The sequence below is a fragment of the Aulostomus chinensis genome, chromosome 19 (genome assembly GCF_037954235.1).
Source record: "Aulostomus chinensis isolate RoL2024-O1b breed Wild chromosome 19, RoL_Achi_v1.0, whole genome shotgun sequence".
NCBI lineage: Eukaryota > Metazoa > Chordata > Actinopteri > Syngnathiformes > Aulostomidae > Aulostomus > Aulostomus chinensis.
The window spans coordinates 8,331,610-8,351,538 of NC_141338.1; the positions used below are offsets into that span (position 1 = coordinate 8,331,610).

Genomic DNA, 19,929 nt, shown 5'->3' on the forward strand with positions numbered 1-19,929 from the left:
TGTTGCCAGAGCAAAAGCAAGGTGTGTTCGAGAGCTGCTAATCATCACCCACTGGTGGTGGTGGGGGGGGAACTATTTTTATCTGGATTCCGTAATGACAGCTGTCATCCTCCCAAGTGTCTGTGAGACTTTCCTGCGTTTTCAATGACTGCAAACATCCACACAGGAAAGAAGTCGTGTTCACCACAGATCCCCTCTGATGCGTTTGTGGTGTAATCATAAAAATAAAAATCTCTCTGCCTTTCACAGAAGCCAGTTGTGGAGTGGGTGCTGAAAATCTCATAAGCTCATCCGCTTTAGCTGAAAGCATTAGAGGCTGTGTAACTGCCTGTGTGCCTCTAATCTCTCAATGTGTCCAACTGTAATTCTTTACCTGAGACATCAAATGTACCTGATGCTAATCGCACAATTCATTATTGAGATGGGGCCTTTGTTTCTCTAGGAGAAAAAATGGCAAGGAAAAAAAGAAATAGGAAACGCTTCAAAAAATACTCCCCAAAAAAGAAACGATACACAAATGTTTTTGATAGGCATCTATTTTGAATAAAGCTGGTGGCTCCGGGATGTTTGGTACTGTTAATATCTTTTTAAGACGCTATGAGAATGTGGATTTTACCGTTGCAGCAGGTGGCAAGAGCAGGTCACGTTATGGCCCCCCGACATTCCCACGATACTTGGGAGAAGTCGATGAAACTCTGCAATCCGTTTGGGGCGAGCAATACAAGATGAGCACCACAGCAACGTGCTCCACAGCCGGGCCACAGGCCAACGCTTTGATACCAGTTACAGATCTCAGCCAGTGTTCTCTCGTACGCCAATTAAAGTCAGAACACAATCAGAGAATTCCTGACTGAAGATGGAGGAAGGAGTTGCATATCAAGGAGGATTATGTACTAATTGGGGAACCAGCTGAACATGTCCGAGCGTAGATGTGCCTCATTAAAGAATGAGGCTCATTATTTATAACTATAAAGGTTTAGAAGTAGGACTGTGTCATATTGTGTCCGTCATAAATATCATGACAAGTCCTCCCCCGGGATGAGATGTTCCCATATTACAGTATCTTCAGATTAGTTGAACGTTCACCGAAAAACATTGTTTCCGCATTTCCGTTTGTTTATTTCGTGGTCACGTTATAAGTTAATGAAGGTTTAAAGTTTAAATTCGGTGTCCGTTTTAGACCAAGTTACGTTCGGACAGGAAAACTGAACTATGATATTTTTTTATATTCCATTTACATCGTCACCACAAACACAAAAGCATGATTTTTTTCTTTAAACCTAACCCCAAAGTCAAAAGAAAAAAACAGTAAAAGTCAGTTAAACAAGTTCAAATCAAATAAAATAGACGAAAGATCAACTAAAAAAGAAAGTAACTCAGCTTCGGTGTATGTGAAGAATCTACTTGTTTGAACACAGTAAATATGATGAGGAAAATTCACAAAGGCCAACCAGATTCACTCTGTTTAGCATAAACAAATATTTATTCGTTTTTCATGTAAACATGTACAACTGGGTGGCTGCTGCAAGGATTTAAAAAATATGTTTGTTTCACTGGAGTTGAAATTGTTTAATTAAACTACATTCTTGCACACTTCTGACATCTGCTCATGACAGATATTTAATTGTTGAATTGGTTGAGAGCACCTTGTCATATAATTCCAAGTCAGAGTGAGAGTGTGACAGCAAGGCTGGCAAGGGTTTGCTGTTGCTTTTACATGTTTCAAACAGATGAACTGAAAACGTCGAGCACATAAGAAAACAAAACAAAACAACAAGAATGTTTTAAAGATAGAAGCGAGGACATGAACATGGCTCAATATCACCACTGTTTCTGAATAAGTTCATAGATTTGATTATAACGACAACCGTCTGTTATTAATCACTACGTGTTTTTTGCAGTTCGCGTTGACACGCTTTGGTAAAAAGCTTCGGGAAAATACTTGACAATGGAGCATGAGATACAAATAAGATAAAACTCAATCTATAACAACTTCCACAAACAGTTGATGGAAAGTAAAAAAAAAAAGAAAAAAGAATTTGCTTATTGATTTTAACAACGTAGTCACGCGACGCTGCTTCCCTTCCCTCCTGTGTGCAGGACGCACCTTTCTGAAATGATTCTGGATCAAACACAAAGCGTTGACGGTCTGAACATCCTCCCTCTCCTAATTTGTTTTCTGCTTGTATCAGTGTCAGTACCACTCTGAACTGCAACCACTTCAAGCTTGAACACGTGTTATATTTTTTCCTCATGAAGCTGAAACCCAGCAAATGAAACACGCACGTGACTTTATTGAGCCCTTCGAGCGAATCGTCCCCTCCTTCTCCTCCCACCGTTAGCTTGATTGCAGACAGTAGCGTAGCTCGTGACGGTTTAATAAAACTAGCTTCTCCAACTGGCAAATGTTTGAGAAGTTGATCTGGAGGAAGAAATAACAGACAGAGCAGAAAGAGTGAAACTACTGAGAAGATTCCAAGCGCTGTAAATTAACATTTATCTCCATTAACCGATATCTCTGAAAGATCAGTTTTGAGGGAAAAAGAGGGTTTTGTCAAAGGATAGGCCGCGGCTAAAGAGTTCCTTTAACTTTTAATGTATCATTTCATTCATTTTTTTAATTTAGTTTTTCTCTTAAATGTCAAGCATGCACACCCACTCTGGCGATCGGAAGCAGTTAATTTGCAGTACTAAAGGACGTTTTTTTTCCCCCCTTCATCGTTTTGTCTGCTTTCAGTTCCAGTTAGCAAAGAAACACAAGAAGGAAAAAAAAAATGAGTGAGGGAGAAATATTATGAACAGCGTGTAAATGTCTCCAATAAGCTAAGCCTCGTGTCCACACAGTTGTGCATACTTCAGAGTGCATTCCACTGGAAAACACCCCGGGGAAGTCTAGCTGGCACGTGACATACAGCAGCGAACAGAGGGAGAAGAGGCAGCAGAGGTAGAGAAAGGGAACCGAGGGATGAGAGGAATAGAAGAGAGGCAGCGGGATGAGTATGAAAGACTAAACGCACGAGGGTCATTAAGCAAGTGCAACCCGAATGTTAAATCATGCACCGGGCACATCAGGGACAGCGGCTCCTCACAAAAATGATGAGCTACACCTGCATCACAGTGCCGCATTGAATTACAGTATTATTGACTTCATCATCTTTTAAATCATTATTTAATGAATTATTTTTCTTTTCTTTTCCCCCAAATAACCCAAAGTGTATTTCTATGCAGTGTAACTGCAGTAAAGCTAAGTGTGCTTTTTTTAATGAATGAAGAGAAAAGATGAGGACGAAGGGATGAATGAGGGGAGCAGTGGTGGTATTGAATTTGAGATGGTCAATGGAGACCAGCGTAGTGGAAGGAAAGACGTGAGCATCAGAGTTCAAACACCACAGGCACAACAGGCTGCTGCCAGAGCCGACAGAGAAATGCGGGTCTGTGCTCAGCAGTTCATCTCGACTGAAAACAGAGAGGACATAGAGTCACCGGCCACTTCATGAGGTACGCCTGCTCCAGCTGCCCTTTGAGGCACATCTCTAAACATGTGGCAGGAACTCAGTGGACTCAGACGAGCTCAAATCAATTTTCTCCCACAACGACCTCTGGGCGTAACAGAGAATGGTTCAGACTGGTTTGAGCTGATGGAAAGGCAACGCCAACACTCGATATATAACCACAGAACGCAGCGGGCATGGATAAGCCCCCCCCCCCCCAAAATTCTATTTGATATTACAGAGGGAAATATTTGAGGATTCTTTGAAGATCAAAAGCTAAGACCAGGAAACTGATGCTCCACGCGGGCAAAGGCTCACCAATATTGGACGATGAAAGAAAAAGACATGTTGCCAGGTCAAATGGGTCACAATTTCTGCTTCAATGTTCAAATAGTCGAGACATAAATATCATTAAACGTGACTCCTTCCTGCCTTGCATTCATAATTAATGCTGTTGGTGCTGTAATGGTGTAGCAGATATTTTTGGGCATATTTTGGGCCAGTTAGTACGAACCGCACACCATTTAAATACAGCAGCAGCCCTGACTATTGCTGAATACTGTCCGTCAGTGACATGATCTTGTGACATCTATATTCAGCACAGTATATCAACATGTCCCAAAGCTCATGTCATCTCTGACTTTGGACATCGTGTCTGTACGGACAGGGCGCCAGTCCAGCTCCCGGTCACCAGATCTAAGTCCACTAGAGCACCTTCAGGATGTGGTGGATCTGGAGATTTGTATCGTGAAGTAGCCGAACACAAGTCTTCTAGCAATCATGGGATTCTAGAGATAGTTTCCAGCACCTTGTTGAATCGGTGCCACTCTGAAGTACCGGCTACGTGAACCTAATAACGTGGCTGGTCAGTGTTATTCACAACTTCGTCCAATGATAACACTTACTGGTTTGAAGACCCAAATGTGTTTCCAGAGAACCCTGCAAATAAACAATAATAATAAAAAAAATATTACTGTTAATCAGAGACATTTTAATTGTCAGCATTGTAAAAGATAGATACATCAAACTTGGCGCAAGTACAGATAGTAGGAATATGACGAACAACAAATCCATGAAATGGAACAGTGAATAAAACAGTGAGAGTCAAAAGCGAAAAAGACAACAGTCACACTATCAAGTGGGTGGAAGTCTGAGCAGCTAAAATATTTGGGTCATGAAGGCGAGCAATCTCAACGACAGGCAGGCATCTTATCTCAAGACTCAGTTACTCCTGTGACGCTAGAATAATTCTTTAAAAAAAACAAACTTTTTTACACATTTTTGACATTTTATTTAACTACCAGTTTATGGATTTTAAGATCAACAAAAAGATCTTTAGAGCATCTTTTAATAATTCTGAGACCAAAAAATTTAAGTTGATGTTTGTCAAATCCAGAGAGGGTGGGGGATAAAAACTGTTCGCAGCACAGCTGGTTTAATCTTCAGAGACAAAAAGAGAGGAGGACTTCTCTGTCATCATTATCAGTCAACTATACTGGACACGCTGAAGGACCTCCTACTGACTCCACAGACTGGTATGCTCTGTCTCGTGCTGTAAGCAAGAGGAGTGACGACAGAAGGGGAGAAAACAAAAGGATAACTGAAGTAGAAGTCTCACCTCCAGTCGATGGCTGCTGTCCAAAGCCTGCGAAGCTGCTGGGCTGACCTTCAAACCGAGAGCCCTGCTGGGCCAGGCTCCCAAACGATGGAGGGTTTTGATTGGCTAGAGAACCAAAGGATGGGGCATTGGGTGGAGAGGCAAAGCTGGAAATGGAAACAAACACAGTGGATGTAATACAAAAACAACAACAACAACAACAACAAAAAAAAGAAAATAAATACAGGTTCATGAAATCAAAAATACACAATAAAATGCAGATGATTTCACACACAAAAAAAATGTCTACTGGAATACCAGCAAGGGTCAGTAGCAGACAAACAGCTTCAATGGTGAAAGTTTTCCCAGCAATGCCGTGTGTCTTTTGCATTTCTTAATTCAGTGCATCTCCTTCACATAGAGTGAGTGAGGTTATGGACTGAGACTTGTGGAATGTTGGCATTCCTCCACAAGAACAATGCAGAGTTAAAAACAATCAGGGTTTCTGCCAGTGTACTGCAGAGAGTGTACTCAGAGATGGTACTGCAGAGAGTGTACTCAGAGATGGTACTGCAGAGAGTGTACTCAGAGATGGTACTGCAGAGAGTGTACTCAGAGATGGTACTGCAGAGAGTGTACTCAGAGATGGTTCTGCAGAGTGTACCCAGTGAGTGTACTCAAGAGATGGTACTGCAGAGAGTATACTCAGAGATGGGACTGCAAAGAGTACCCAGAGAGTGTACTCAGAGATGGTACTGCAAAGAGTACCCAGAGAGTGTACTCAGAGATGGTACTGCAGAGAGCACCCAGAGAGTGTACTCAGAGATGGTACTGGAGAGAGTACCCAGAGAGTGTACTCAGAGATGGTACTGCAGAGAGTACCCAGAGAGTGCACTCAGAGATGGTACTGCAGAGAGTACCCAGAGAGTGTACTCAGAGATGGTACTGCAGAGAGTACCCAGAGAGTGTACTCAGAGATGGTACTGCAGAGAGTACCCAGAGAGTGTACTCAGAGATGGTACTGCAGAGAGTACCCAGAGAGTGTACTCAGAGATGGTACTGCAGAGAGTACCCAGAGAGTGTACTCAGAGATGGTACTGCAGAGAGTACCCAGAGAGTGCACTCAGAGAGTTTGTGAGACAGTGAGCATTTCCTAACATCTCACAGATGCTAAATAGGGGACATGTCAGGTGAATAGGGAGACAACTGGAGAACAGGGATGTTTTAAGCTTCCACCTAGCAACATAAAGTGAAGTACTGTTAAGTTGAAAACTGTCATGGGATGCAGAACCTTGGATGATCAGCATCTGTGTCATAAGCCACCCGGAACCAGAACACCACCAGCACCAGGTGCCACATCAGCAAAGCTCTAACCAACACAACACCGTGCACGCTGCCTACCGTCTGCATGACAAAGACAAAAATGTGTTCGGAGAAGAAAACGCTTCTCTGATGTCCAACAGTGTATTATTAAGAAACTGGTCCATCAAAGTAAACCTAAGTAACCCTCTGATACATTCTGGTGTTGATGAGACTAAATAAGTGAAATAATCACAATGCCATTTCCTGTCTAGAATACACTGAATTTAGCTTCTTTTAATAAACATACGAGCATGGCAGAAGGTGTCAGACGTTATGTGTGTGTTCAGGATACTAAAGGATTGAGAGATGAGGATTTAAGTGGTAATCCCTTCCAGCAGACCATGCCCACTGACCCCCGAGGGAATGAAAAGAGAGAATAAGCAAAACTGAGTGAGAGGGATAGAAAGCAGGCCAGTTTAATCTGCAGGCAACATGATCCCTGGGTGAGATTATTCAGAGGGGAATAATCTAGAACGCTCCATAATTTTGGGCATGTAGCCAAGCTCACAAGTATACAAGCGCACAGTGGAGGCACAAAGGTTTAAATAGCTGGAGAAACCGCTCAAGTGGACAGTGTTGGAAGGAGGCAAAAGATCCCCTTGTCTGTCACCCAAACTGAAATAACTGGAGTAACGTTTTACTGTGCACGAGGGTCAGTGGAGATTTGGCAACACTTCTGTATTACGAGATCATGCTATACTGTCACGTGATGTTGTGATCCTCATGTGGATGGAGGAGGAGACTGACTCTGCCAATACGGAGCCGGAGGAAGCATCCCAACCAACTCAATAAGAAGCTGAAGAACTTCATTAACTCAGAATAAAGAAAAAAAAAGTGATGGAGGATTATTGTAACCATTTTTTTGATGAACATACAGAAAAACAACTGTATACAATGACATATTTGTGACAGAAGACATCAGTCATCCCCACTATGACCTGTAAAGAGGATTCAGTGGTCTACATCGTCATCTCGATTATGTGAAGTGGATCTTGTGTGAATGGCCAACTAAAACACACGAAGGTTGCATGTCACCTCTAGAGGTTGTTACCAGAAAGAAAAATCAATGCCGAAATTGTTGCAGCGCATTTAGTCTGTGAGAGCAACACTAATGTAGAGGTTTATTTCATGTCAAGGGAGTGGGGGTGAGGTCCCATGATGCTTTCTATAGCCAGGTGAAAACACATGTAGGCAAAGCTGTGCATTTGTGATTGGATCACTCAGGACATGTTAATACTAGGTCTGAACCGGTCCGTTCTTAGGTGGCAGACACAGCCACCGGTAGAATAATAAGCTTAAAAAAAAAAAACTCATAAATTTGGAAAAAATAGTAATTGCAAAAACCAGATCAACATTCTTACCCAAATCCTCCCATATTGGCAGCTGCTGTTCCCTCTCCAAACACTTTACCAGCTGACGAGCCCATGGGGGTGCTGAAGGAAGGGCTCGAGCCAAACGTGGCTGTAGAACCAAATGACGGGGGAACACCAAAAGAAGGGGGACTTCCAAACACCGGTGCACTACCGAAACAACCTGCAGAAGGAAGAGTAGATTTGTTTATTTCCCCTGCAGTTTCTAAGCTTATAATTCTTAGGGCTTCTGGAAAGAAAAGACTCGTTATCCTGCTTCATTGGCTGCTTAAGGATGAGGGTAAGAAAAATGTAGTTCAGGACACTGTGTAAATATTACTACACGTTGATTACATGTGTGGGCTAAAATGAAGGGAAACACACACAATTGGAAACAAGCACACAGATGGAAATTATACTTGCGAGAATGATTTTTTTCGTTTACAACAATCTTGAGCAGTGTATCATCATATGCCAGAGGATGATTTCACACAGCTAGTGTTATGCTTAATTGTGTGCAGAACATCATTGTTTTGGAACGGTGCACTGTGGCGGCTAAATGCCAGGATGAATACTTCACACCAACTCAAAGCCTCAGATGTAGGAGTAGCAGGGGTAAAAGGGTATACTGAAATTACAGCCTGGCGACCAGCATGCCCCAGTAAATAATTGATTGAGCTAATGTAACATGATTACATTCCGTGTGTGTAGGCTAGTGATAGGGCACTGGAGAGCTGAGTGGTACCAATATCCAGCTGAAATAGAGGAAGGGGTTGGACGGCTGCTGCCACTAATACTGCTGCTTGTTAAAATATCAAAAAATTCAATCAGAATGAAACTGATTCTGCATATTTAAACTTGCTCTACTCTTCTAAAAAATGTATTTGCATATGAGCCACTCTAAAATTGCTGAACAGTTTAATAGCTTTGGTGTGGGAGCACTTTAGACAGTTTAGACTGTATTAAAGATCTTAATCAGCTAACTTGAAGCTTGTTAAGAAGAAAATCTTGCTCCCAGTATAATAATAATAATTAACAAACGTAACATTAGTTAGGTTTTGTCTCTCCTTGCAGCTGTATTTCTGTATGTCTCCCAAATGACTAAGAAACTGAAAATATTTCGACCACAGTAAAGGATCATTGAGTCCTAAACCACCTACTGGGATGAGAGAAAGAAAAGGAAGAAATCAGTGTTCAGGAAAAAAAAATAAAGCACAAGACAATTTTTCACTCTTTATCGATTGAATTGAGCTCAGACTGTGGAAGCTATGGCATCGCATTGTGGCAATTATGATTATGAGGCGCGCCCTTTTGTGAAATATTGCTTAACTGCAGGGGCTGAGAAATATAGTGAACACATGGGTGGGAATTAATAAAAAGGTTTTCAATCAGAGCACCCCAACTATCACTCAACTTTACACGATCACTGAACCTTCCACAATACAATGCCAGAACTCCTAATCCAGATGCAGTAAAATGTTTCAGAGAATAGCAAATATCACTACATTTATCACACGCTTGCACAGCATTGACGCGCTCTTTAAATTTACCTAACAGCTTTCATTAAATCTGCCTGTCCCTTTTCTTAATTACAGTTAAAATATGAATTTATCCATGCCCCTCAGCTGTAGAAGCCACATCATATGGGAACCAAATCAGGTGTGAAAATATCAACAGTATGAAGTTCATTCCTACGGTTGAGTGCAAAACAGAAGAAATCACGACATTCATAAAATGAATAGGACCATCGTCAACATTTGAGGTTACAGTGACCTTTGCCACCAAAATCTTTTCAGTTCATCCTCAAGTCCTAGAGAACCTATGTGCCAAATTTGAAGAAATGCCCTCAAAGTGCTCCTGAGATATTGTGTTAAATGAGATGGACAAATGAATAACGTGAAAAACAATGTCTCTGGCCCATGGCTGCTGCCTGCAAAGAGAAATAACACACTACATGTTAAAAACTGCACCTGGTTTTGCTGGACTAGAGAAGGAGCCAAAGCCCTGCGATGCAACACTCCCTCCACCAGTGCTAAAGGTCCCACTAGGCTTCTGTTCCCCAAAAGAGGATTGTCCAAAACCAATGGCCTTGGCTCCACTGTTCCCAAACAGACTGTTGGTACCTAAAGGAGACATGTAAAAAATGTAACACTTCAACAACAGTTGCAGATGTTGCCATCTCGGAAATATTCAGCCTACCTGTTTGAGTGGACTGACCAAAACCCCCTGTAGAGGCAGTGGGGCCAAATGGATTCTTGCTTGCAGCTTCTTCACTAGGTTTACCACCGAGACCGCTGAAGAGTCCTCCACCAGTGGATGAACCTGCTGTGTTGGTTGAATTAGAACCAAACAGACTTCCACCTGATGACGGCTGTGACTGCCAGAGAAATATTTGTTGTTAAATGTGTCCCAGAGGTAGTTTGTAATTTCAAGAAAATTAGATTTACAAGGTGTAAACTAAGCAATCAGAGGATGATACCTGTCCAAATACACTCCCAGTGCTAGGTTGTTGGCCAACACAGGAGTGGCAGAGGAGCAGCCAAAACCTGGAGGAGAGGAAAAAGTGAAGAGACACTATTTTTTTACTCTGCACTATAAGATATTATTTTGTCGGTGATGCTACACACATTTTCATCAAATATATTTTGACAGGGGGCACAGTGGTGCAGTGGTCAGCACTGTCACCTCATAGCAAGGGGGTTCCGGGTTTGAGTCCCGGCTCGGGCACGGGATTTTTCTGTGTGGAATCTGCATGTTCTCCCTGTTCCTGTGTGGGTTCTCTCTGGTACTCCAGCTTCCTCCCACAGTCCAAAGACATCAAGAGGGGACGAGGCTGATTGATACTCTAAATTGACCGTAGGTGTGACTGTGAGTGTGAATGGTTGTTTGTCTATATGTTTTGGCCCTGTGATGGACTGGTGACCCATCTAGGGTGAACCCTGAAAGCTGCTGGAATAGGCTCCAGCCCCCCCCCACCCCCCCCCCCCCCAACCCTTAACAGCATAAGCGGAAGGAAATGGACGGTTATATTTTTGATAAGATCTTTCTTACACAGTGATGTGCCACACTGACTGACATTTGCTAATTAAGGTAAGTGGGAATTTAACAAATCTCCTGTTGTGTGCTGCCAGCGCTGCAACAGCCCAAGTGGAAACACCGGGAGTCTGATAACATCTACAGATTAAGCTTTGAAGACATTATTATTCCAGCATGTGCGCGTTTAACTAATTGACAACACTCAAACTTCAATGATCTTTGCAAAACCCTCCCATAGCTATAACAGTGATGCATCACTGATGTTAGGTCTCATCACTTCATGCTAAAGAAATAGAACTTTAATCAAACATAACTTTTTCCTATGTTCTTCCCTGTTCAATCCTGGCCAGACATGTAGCTAAAATGGTGTGACCCTATGCACCCAGCTCACAGCTTTGGGTAGTACAGACACACTCACCTGATGGCTGTCCAAAGCTGAACCCTGCAGATGAAGATGTGGAGGTGTTACTCCAAACAGAGATCCTTGGCTAAATCCAGAGCTCCCAAATACTGGGGTTGTGTTTTGTCCAAACAGCCCTGTGCCTGGGCTGCTGGCTGTGTTGGCACTACTTGTGCCAAAGGAGAAGGAACTTGCATTGGTAGCAGTAGATGCACCAAAAAGACTTCCTCCAGTTGTAGCACTGCCAGAGCTCGCTCCAAATGTTGACTGTCCGAAAGAAAATCCACCTGATGTCCCAGTGTTACTGCCAGACTGGCCAAATCCACTTCCCTGGCCAAAAATTGACTTGCCAAAATCAGTTCAGATGTACTAAACCCAGTTGAGCCAAATCCTGTGGCTGCTGGTGCTGAGGAGGCTTGGGGTGCAGCAGGTTGTCCGAACACAGTGCTAGAAGCAGAAGTTGTTGTAGTTTCCGTAGTTGTAAGGGTGGGAGTGGTGGCTACCGGTGCTACTGTGTTGATAACTGGTGTAACTGCAAGAGTACTGCTTTCTGTAGTTACAGGAGCAGGCTGAGTAAAAATGGAACCTGGCTTGTCAGAACTTGAACCCTGGGTGCTGCTGGGGCTACCTGTGAATCGATAGCTACAGCAGCAGTATCAGATAAAGTGGAATCAGGAACACTGATGGTGGTGGTGGTAGTGGCAGCGGGAGGAAAGGTGTCTGAGATGGCTTCTGTTGTAGGAGCATCACTGACTGGTGCTGAAGATGTTGGTTCAGCTGATGTGGAGACAGAGGAGGGAGGCTCTGGGACAGGGCTGGTTGTAGCCAAAGGAGGTGTTTGTGCTTTCACAGTGTACACAGGTTCTGTGCTGGCTACACTAATTGTAGGCTCACTTGCTCCTAAGTCATCAGGGCTCTCTACAGGAGGATCAGTATTAAGCTCTTTCTCAGGAGGGGGTGTGGGTTCTGAAGCTTGTGGGGGAATTTTTGATTCATCTGATGAGTCTGAAGGTGCCGCAAGGAGGCTACAGAAAGACGTATGTAGGCCTGCTGCTGAGGGGACAGAGAAGGCAAGCTTTGAATTTGTTTCAGGAGGCTTGAATAAACTGCTTGCTACTGTCCCCTTGGACAAATCTGCTCCTGCAGAATCTTCAGCAGACTTCAAATCTGCTCCAAAGCTAAACTGTGCCGGACCCTTGCTTGCGCCACTTTCCACCAACAAAAATGGTGCAGCAGTGGGTTTGGTGGTTGAATCTTAGCATCTTCTCCTTGACCCACACGAATTTCAGAGAAGATGCCAAGAGTTTCTCCACCAGCTGTTTTAGGGGTTGAGGCTGTATCTTAAGAGCAGCAGGGGTTGGTGTGGGTTTGGCTGCTTCTCCTGATGTGCTTGGTGGTAAAGTGGGAGACCCACTAACAAGAGCAGGGGAGGCAGACTTTGGGGTAAGGGAGAAATTCTCCTCTCCAGCCTGACCAAACACCACCTTGCCATTTCCTACAAATAAAAAAAAAAATCATTTATGTCTTCAACTGAACGGACATAAATAAAAGCAGAAAATGATGAGTTCATGTTATTTTGACATTGTCATTTACCTATCTGATACCAAGCTGTTGGATTATATTTACCTTGTGGCATTCCAGCTCCCAGTGTGATTGAAGTAAAACTGAAGCCTGAGGGCCTGCAAAAGCCAAAATGAAACAACAGTTTTTAGCTTCTATAAGCTAACACATTTCCAAGTGAAAGAATTTATATACCAGGGTGGGTTGTCATTTTGAGAGAGATAGCAGTTTTTGGAGAAATGCAGCCAAACACAGAGAAGACGACGACTTTGGTTCTGTTCAGAGTTTGTTCATCTGCAGTGCTGGTAGGCAATGCAATGAATGGTTACACGACATGCATGCCTATATGAAAGAATGTTTTTTTGTACTGTCTGCATATGACAGCATTTGTTTTGAGTCATTTATGTAAGTGCTAATAGACGCTAACATTAGCTGATGCTAGTCTGTATTAGCCAGAGCGTGGGTATATTGATATTTGTTTTTGTTATTGAATGATATTATGCACTAGCCCCACCTAGTGGCCATATGGTATCATTTTAAATTTTGTTCTGTCAGTTTGGGGCAGTAAGCTACTGTAACAAAGTTACTACTGATTTGACTTATTGTTACAGTGATATGGCACCACCTTAACAAGAAGGGGTCTGGATTTTGTTTATGGACTGGATATTCAACATAGACCTTTCATACATCGACCGTCAATGTACAAGCACTCCTAACTTAAGAAAGCTTATTTTATTGAATGTCTTTGTACATTTTATTTTAATTTTGACTCACGTTGAAGAGAAAGAAAAGCCTTTGTTGGTGCTTTGCTCAGCTGAGCTAGCAGGAGCCACAGAAATGTCGGTTTTAGACAGTTGACCTGTAGGGCACAGAAATATCATACAAAATCCATCAAGAGAGTAACAAACCTTTTTTCTGAGAGTCATGAATACTACAGAATAGCTCATATTTTATCGTAACTAAGGTCAAGAGTCATAAGCCACCATCTAGATTTACATTTGCTTCTGGGCAAAAATTTAGAAAATATTCAAGTACTCACCAAACATGAAGCCTGCCTGTGAGTTAGGTGTACTTTCCGTTGATATTTTCTGGATGCCTGGAGATGGATTCTGCAAAGGCAGTTTTAAAAAGGATACCAGGTATAACAGTTTAATTCAGCGAAGCCTCATATCAGAAAAACAGTAAATGTATCTTGCGTGTATGAGATAAAAGTAAGAACAAGAAAAAAACCTGAGTAGGTGTCCTCAGGGGAGAAGGTATATTTGGAATATTTATAGGAATATTTTGGCCATTCTCATTCAATTGAATATGAGCCTGAAGAATAATGATGATTTGAACGATTTCTGTCATCACCCAACTGTAATTTGTAACGTCAGTATGTGAGGACGCTGGGACATTTCTCACCCATGTTAGTTAAAGGTTTGTACCATATCCCAAACTGTCAGCAGTCGGTATTTATGAATATGAAGTGTCTTTTAAGGTGAGAGAAATATAAAATCAATTTGGATGAAAAAAATACATTGCAGAAATCTGCTGCTGCTGCACTGGAGACGTGTAATTGGAAATCTCAAACACTGTGAAAATATTGTCACATTTCTTAAAACATTTGTTCTGTCCATCAAAAAAATGATAGGGTTCTTCAGGATATGTGATTGGGGGGGGGGGGGGGGGGGGGGGACTGTGGGTGCACCCCAAGGTGACCTGCGTCCACTTCTTACAGTTCCCCCTGCCTCCACGCTGTCTATGGAGCTTTCTAGCGAAATGAACTGAACTCTGTCAAACTAATATTTCTCTCTTTTCCCCCCTATTTTATATTTTATATATATATATATATATATATATATATATATATATATATATATATATATATATATATATATATATATATATATATATATATATATATATAAAAAGTACAGTGTTTCTACTGTAGTACTCACTCGTTTTGCCTGGGTGGAGGAAACTGATGCAACAACCTGCTGAATTGCGGCTGGTGGATCTGATACTGATGAGCTAGGAGAGAACAGAACAGTAAAGTATGAACCTTAAGATAAGCATTTGTTTTTCTGCCAACAAAGAAAAAATATGGCATGTGCACATACTACATTTCTGCTCTCAAAAACCTTGTTTCAGTGCAGCTTTAATAAATGAACTTGCTCTCTTTTGGTCTGCCATATTACATTTTACATTACCATTTTTAACTCATTTACTTGCTGTAAACAAGTTTCTGTCATCTGGAACTGCACATTTAAAATATAACCGCACAAACTGTCATTGAAAAGAAGCCATTTTGGTTTCATTTCCCCCTTACTGGACCAAAAACACATCATACCATGACTTCAAAACCACAGTGCCAACTGAACCGTCAATTTTTTTTGCGCTCCATTACACCCCTGCTTCAAGACAGCCTATAATTCAGGATGTTCCATAACGTGGGTGGAGTTTTACCTGATAATAGATGAAGTCAGCAGGGGAGTTCCTCTGTCCTTGAGCTCCTGAACATTGACCACTTGAGGGACAGTTTTCAAAGTGGATTCCGTCAAGGAAGTGCTGACGACAGCTGCAACCAAAGGAAATTATTCAAACATGAAGATGTGCATTTCCATGTATTAAAAGAGAACAGATCTCACAGATATTATTACAATAATTATGTTTTGATTTTTGTTTTTGGATAGTTGTGACACTGGATTAAGACTATAAATGACATTCTTTGTTTAGACGCCTTCACATTGTTTTGTCTGGTGGTCTGTCTCCACCTGGTGAATTATGGCGGCATAGCAGTTTGATATAAAACAGCTTCCAAGACTCAAAATGTATCACTAAATGAGTAAGTAAGACTACACTGCCATTTAAAAACAAACATTTGTTTCACTTGCAGTAAAATTCTTGAGACAACTGCAAAGTTCTCCTACCATTCTTCTGATTGGCCATCTGCCTGCGGACAGCAGCAGTGGCTGCTGCCTGCTGGGCAGAAATGGTGACAGGTGTGGTCCTCTCAGCGGGCGGAGCTCCATGTTTTACTGTCTTTGTAGCGAGAGCAGTGCTATCAGCACTGCTGAGGTTGATCTTATTGGTTGGAACTGAAATATCATTAAAGTCAGACTGAAACAAAGCATCTCTAGTTTGTGTTTTATCTAAAAAAAACAAAAAATTACTTTCATGACTTCGAATGACAAAGGACATGTTTCCAATGGCTCACTTCAGCTTGGGTGGGGTCGGGTCGGTTTGGCCCCAACACTGTACTAACTGCAACCATTTTGGTCCCTGCTCCGCTGGGGCTCCAAGCGAGCCGAGCGGGGACTAAATTGTGAGCACATAGCGGGACGCTGATTGGATAACTTACCTGCTTACGTCGTCTACTTCGTATTATCTTGGCCACGGCAGAATACTGGTCATCGCATGGTGAAGTCTTTTATACTTTTCTTGGGTGTTCTGTTTCGCTGCTTGAAGCCTTTCCTGTCTGTCATCCCTTATTTTTAGTTAAAGCAAAAACCACTGAATGAACAACAGGCATAATGCTGCCTCCATGTCGTCCAACAATAATGGACGACATGGAGGCTGACCCGAGCCGAAGTGAGCCTGTGGAAACGCGCACTAAGTGACGTGTGAATCACACAAACTCAAAAGTTAGGATTTACTTACCAGGGCTGGCAATGGGGCTCAGTCCGAAGGTGATGCCCTGGACTGACTGGATCTTGGTTAAAGGGGTAGACTGGATTGCTCCAAACCCTGGCTGGATAGAGGGGGTCCTTACCACAGTGGGGTGGCGGGGAATGGACAATGATGGGGGTAAGAGAGCCAAGGAAGGGGGCTCTTGCTGGAGTTCCTCTTCCTCCAGCTCCAAATGAGGCAGGTGAGGTTCCATGGACTGGGACAAGGAGGAGGTGGAGCTCACATCATCCAAGTCTTCATAGTATTTAGGTGAAAGGAAGGCTGAGCGAGACAGGTTGGCTTGAAAAGAAAAGATAAAGAATACCTAGATAAACAACAGAGTATTGCCACGTTATCATTAACAAAATTAAATTTTCAACTTGTGTAGCTGAATGGTGACCCTAAAATACAGCTGCCAATTTTTTTGTCAATTCGCAACATTTGTGAATTACATAAAATACACACGAATCTTGTACATTCCAGATATTTGTAAGAGCAGGAAAAGAATACCTGGTGCCGTTGAGCGGACAGGAGGCATCTGCCGTTTTGACAGGAAGTTACGCAGCTCAGATTGTTTCAACGGGGATATTTTGACAGCTGGAAAAACATTCATAGTTATTATTTGATGAATTTAAGAGATGCACTATCCTTTCTTATTTCTATCAGAAAGATTAATACATTACCTGGAGATGTTGATTTGGTCTTTGGGGGGGTTGCATCCAGTCTGGCTTTCAGGAGTGCATCCCTCAAACTCTCAAGCTCATCTTCCAGACTGTCAAAACAAAGTTGTTATGCATCATAAGCAACTTCTCAAATAGTTATTTGCAGTGTAATACTGATGCACAAAAAATGTCATGTCATTTTACTGGAAAAGTCCCTGCAGAGTTTGAGAGCCTTGTCAAGGCTTTTACACATACACAGGCAATCTTTCTATTACAGACCATGCAAATATTGTCAGCTGCCCTTCTGTATGAAAACAAATAGCCCATTTAACCTACATGTGATTTCTAATCTGAGGTCCCTACCCTAGCCTGCAGTTTCTGCGAACCCCAACATCACTCCATTAATTTTACATTTTCACATTAGTTCCCTCATATTCTTTGTGTGAGCCTACCCTGCCTCTGTTGCTGAAACAGTATTTGGGTTAATGGCTGGCATGGCAGTCTTGTTGTAGAGGCGCAGTGAAGCGAGTTCCTTCACCAGCTGGTCCAGTCTGTTCTTCTGCTGGTTGATGATGTATAGGTTGTTAGCCAACGTAGTGAACAGACCCTCGCGCCCCGGCACGACCATGTGTCTGCAATGATGAGAAATAAGTCACAATAAATGTTTGTAAATAAAAAAGAACCCTAAATATTTTCAGTATCAAATGACTGGGGGATTATTAGTTTTTTGTTTGTGCTTACTTCTGTTTTTTCTTTTTCTCCAAATGTTTTTGCCAGTCCACATCCAAGACATCATTGACATCCTCTACAGCAAACGTGACATACTGATACAGTCTGCGAATCTCCTGAATTACATGAAATGAACACAGAGTTATGAGTATGAAGGCGATTAATTTCAAGGCTTTACTCGAAGCATCCGTTGATTCAAACATTGTTCAAATCACCAATCACCTTGAGCTGTTCCTCACTGCGTGGGTCCAGAGGTTTTTTGTACAGCAGCTGTCTGTAGTTTCTGTCTCTGCTGAGCTCCCTCTGGGCCTTGGCCTCTTCTGCCCCAGCAAAGCCCTCCAGTAAGGTGGTCTTCAATGTGCCAATGTCCCCATGGAGAGACTAATGAGGATACACATGCCAAAATAAGCTTGATTGAGCAAGGAAACACACTTATGACACAAAATGGACCACTTCACAAAGTAAACTGATATAATATTTCTGGCGGAACAAAAAAACTTGTAAGGCCATCCACCGCTTGTATACGCTATACAGCATATCAACAAGGAATACGAATTAACATCATACAGCTTTGATTACTGCAACATTTTGAGCAGCACATTTCACAATATCTGGAATTACCACTTCTTTTGAAATCTGGATTTAAAAGGGAGGAAGAGCCCCAAATAGGCAGCATACTTTCATCTTTCTGATTGTGACTGGAATCAACCCTCAAATCCCACTCTATCAGAGCCCTGTTCACATAAACATGTTGAATTCAAAGCAATAGCCGCTCAGTACAGTTTAATTCAAGCATGGTCTTACCTCTGTAGTTTCCTTGATCTCCAAGGTAAAAACATGAAGGTCCTCTGACTCTTTCCTCAACCCCTTCATCTCTTCATTAGTGCCAACCTTGAAATCGGCTCTTGAGCTCCGTACCTTCAGATCATCTAGCTCCTTCTGGAAGTGGGAAATCTGATGACAAGAAAATAAATATTGAAATGTGAAACCAAAAAAGGACAAATATGCTCTATACGACTCTTAAATGAACACGGACAGAGTGCAAACCACATGGGGCGAGACAGAATTTATTACATTGGAGCAGATCTGTCACCTGAGGAAGTCAGTCAACAGCTGTCACAGGCATCACCAGGGTCGCCTCATTTGCTGTTGAACCCTTCAATTTATGTCACCAATTAAAAGTGACCACCGTCTGATATGACTCACCTCCTCCAGTATGCCAGTCATAATAGGATCAGATTCTTTCTTCTGCTGCAGCTGCTTCTCCACAGCCTTTACACCTATAGCGGCCTACAACAGGAAGCGATGAGACATGATAAAAGTCAGAAAAAGAGATTTGTTTTAAGGGGGGGGGGGCAAAATATGAATTCAAATTATTTTCAGTATTCCTCTGCCAATACAAATTGATTTCAGTTGGGTGTTGTGTTGTTGGATACAACCACAGATCCATACTGCCTCCAAATGGGGTTCTTCACAAGAGGAGTCCATGTTGAGTGCGCCACTCTTGTGATATTTACGAATTTGAAAGTAGAAATTTGCTGAAAGCTCCAGTGTACAAGTCGTAAACACGAGCTACGTTCAGTGTACTAATGGAGGCTGTGAGTGCGTTTACAACAAATGTGTGTTTTCATATATTTCTAGCAAAATGTCAACAAAACCATTATGGACACAAAAAATATGTGTAGAGGAAAAAAAAACAGTAATAAACAGTTCATACCTGTGGGGTTTGGACACGGACTGGGGGGGCAGCAGAAGGTTTTTGGACCACTGTAGTTGGTGTACTTGTTTGAAGTGGATGCACTGGGGCTGTAATAAAATCACAACCTAACTTACGAAGAACTAAAACACTCAATTCTTTGATGAAACAAATGTAAGAGTTACATGTGTGTACAGTCTATCTGGTCATTCTTACTTAAAGTGGCGGCTGGCTTTGTGGCTGTGAACGTAGGTGTGGGCAAACTGCTGGCACTGGAGACAACAGCTTTGGGGAGAGAGGAACTGACGGAGAAAGCCTGTGAGGTTGGTCCAGGGGTCTCGACTGCTGAAAACCTTGGAAAATTTTGTTTTTTTTAAATCTTTGAATTACAGCTGC

General features: G+C 42.3%; 1 protein-coding gene across 1 annotated transcript in view; it reads right to left on the reverse strand.

The window, feature by feature from the left end:
* Positions 1 to 2,013: 2,013 nt before the first annotated feature.
* nup214 (nucleoporin 214) overlaps positions 2,014 to 19,929 on the reverse strand; it is a 28,008-nt gene continuing 10,092 nt past the window's right edge. Inside the window, 30 exon segments of the mRNA XM_086186456.1 lie at positions 2,014 to 2,422; positions 4,397 to 4,430; positions 5,110 to 5,255; positions 7,812 to 7,983; positions 9,770 to 9,922; positions 9,999 to 10,176; positions 10,279 to 10,323; positions 10,326 to 10,345; positions 11,254 to 11,304; positions 11,307 to 11,594; positions 11,597 to 11,848; positions 11,851 to 12,492; positions 12,495 to 12,570; positions 12,573 to 12,730; positions 12,862 to 12,914; positions 13,570 to 13,654; positions 13,835 to 13,904; positions 14,736 to 14,808; positions 15,244 to 15,355; positions 15,708 to 15,875; positions 16,438 to 16,746; positions 16,957 to 17,043; positions 17,130 to 17,218; positions 17,561 to 17,740; positions 17,850 to 17,953; positions 18,060 to 18,218; positions 18,642 to 18,791; positions 19,044 to 19,127; positions 19,555 to 19,643; positions 19,750 to 19,886. Of these exon segments, the coding sequence (XP_086042582.1) occupies positions 2,386 to 2,422; positions 4,397 to 4,430; positions 5,110 to 5,255; positions 7,812 to 7,983; positions 9,770 to 9,922; positions 9,999 to 10,176; positions 10,279 to 10,323; positions 10,326 to 10,345; positions 11,254 to 11,304; positions 11,307 to 11,594; positions 11,597 to 11,848; positions 11,851 to 12,492; positions 12,495 to 12,570; positions 12,573 to 12,730; positions 12,862 to 12,914; positions 13,570 to 13,654; positions 13,835 to 13,904; positions 14,736 to 14,808; positions 15,244 to 15,355; positions 15,708 to 15,875; positions 16,438 to 16,746; positions 16,957 to 17,043; positions 17,130 to 17,218; positions 17,561 to 17,740; positions 17,850 to 17,953; positions 18,060 to 18,218; positions 18,642 to 18,791; positions 19,044 to 19,127; positions 19,555 to 19,643; positions 19,750 to 19,886 (4,201 nt within the window). The 3' untranslated portion in view covers positions 2,014 to 2,385.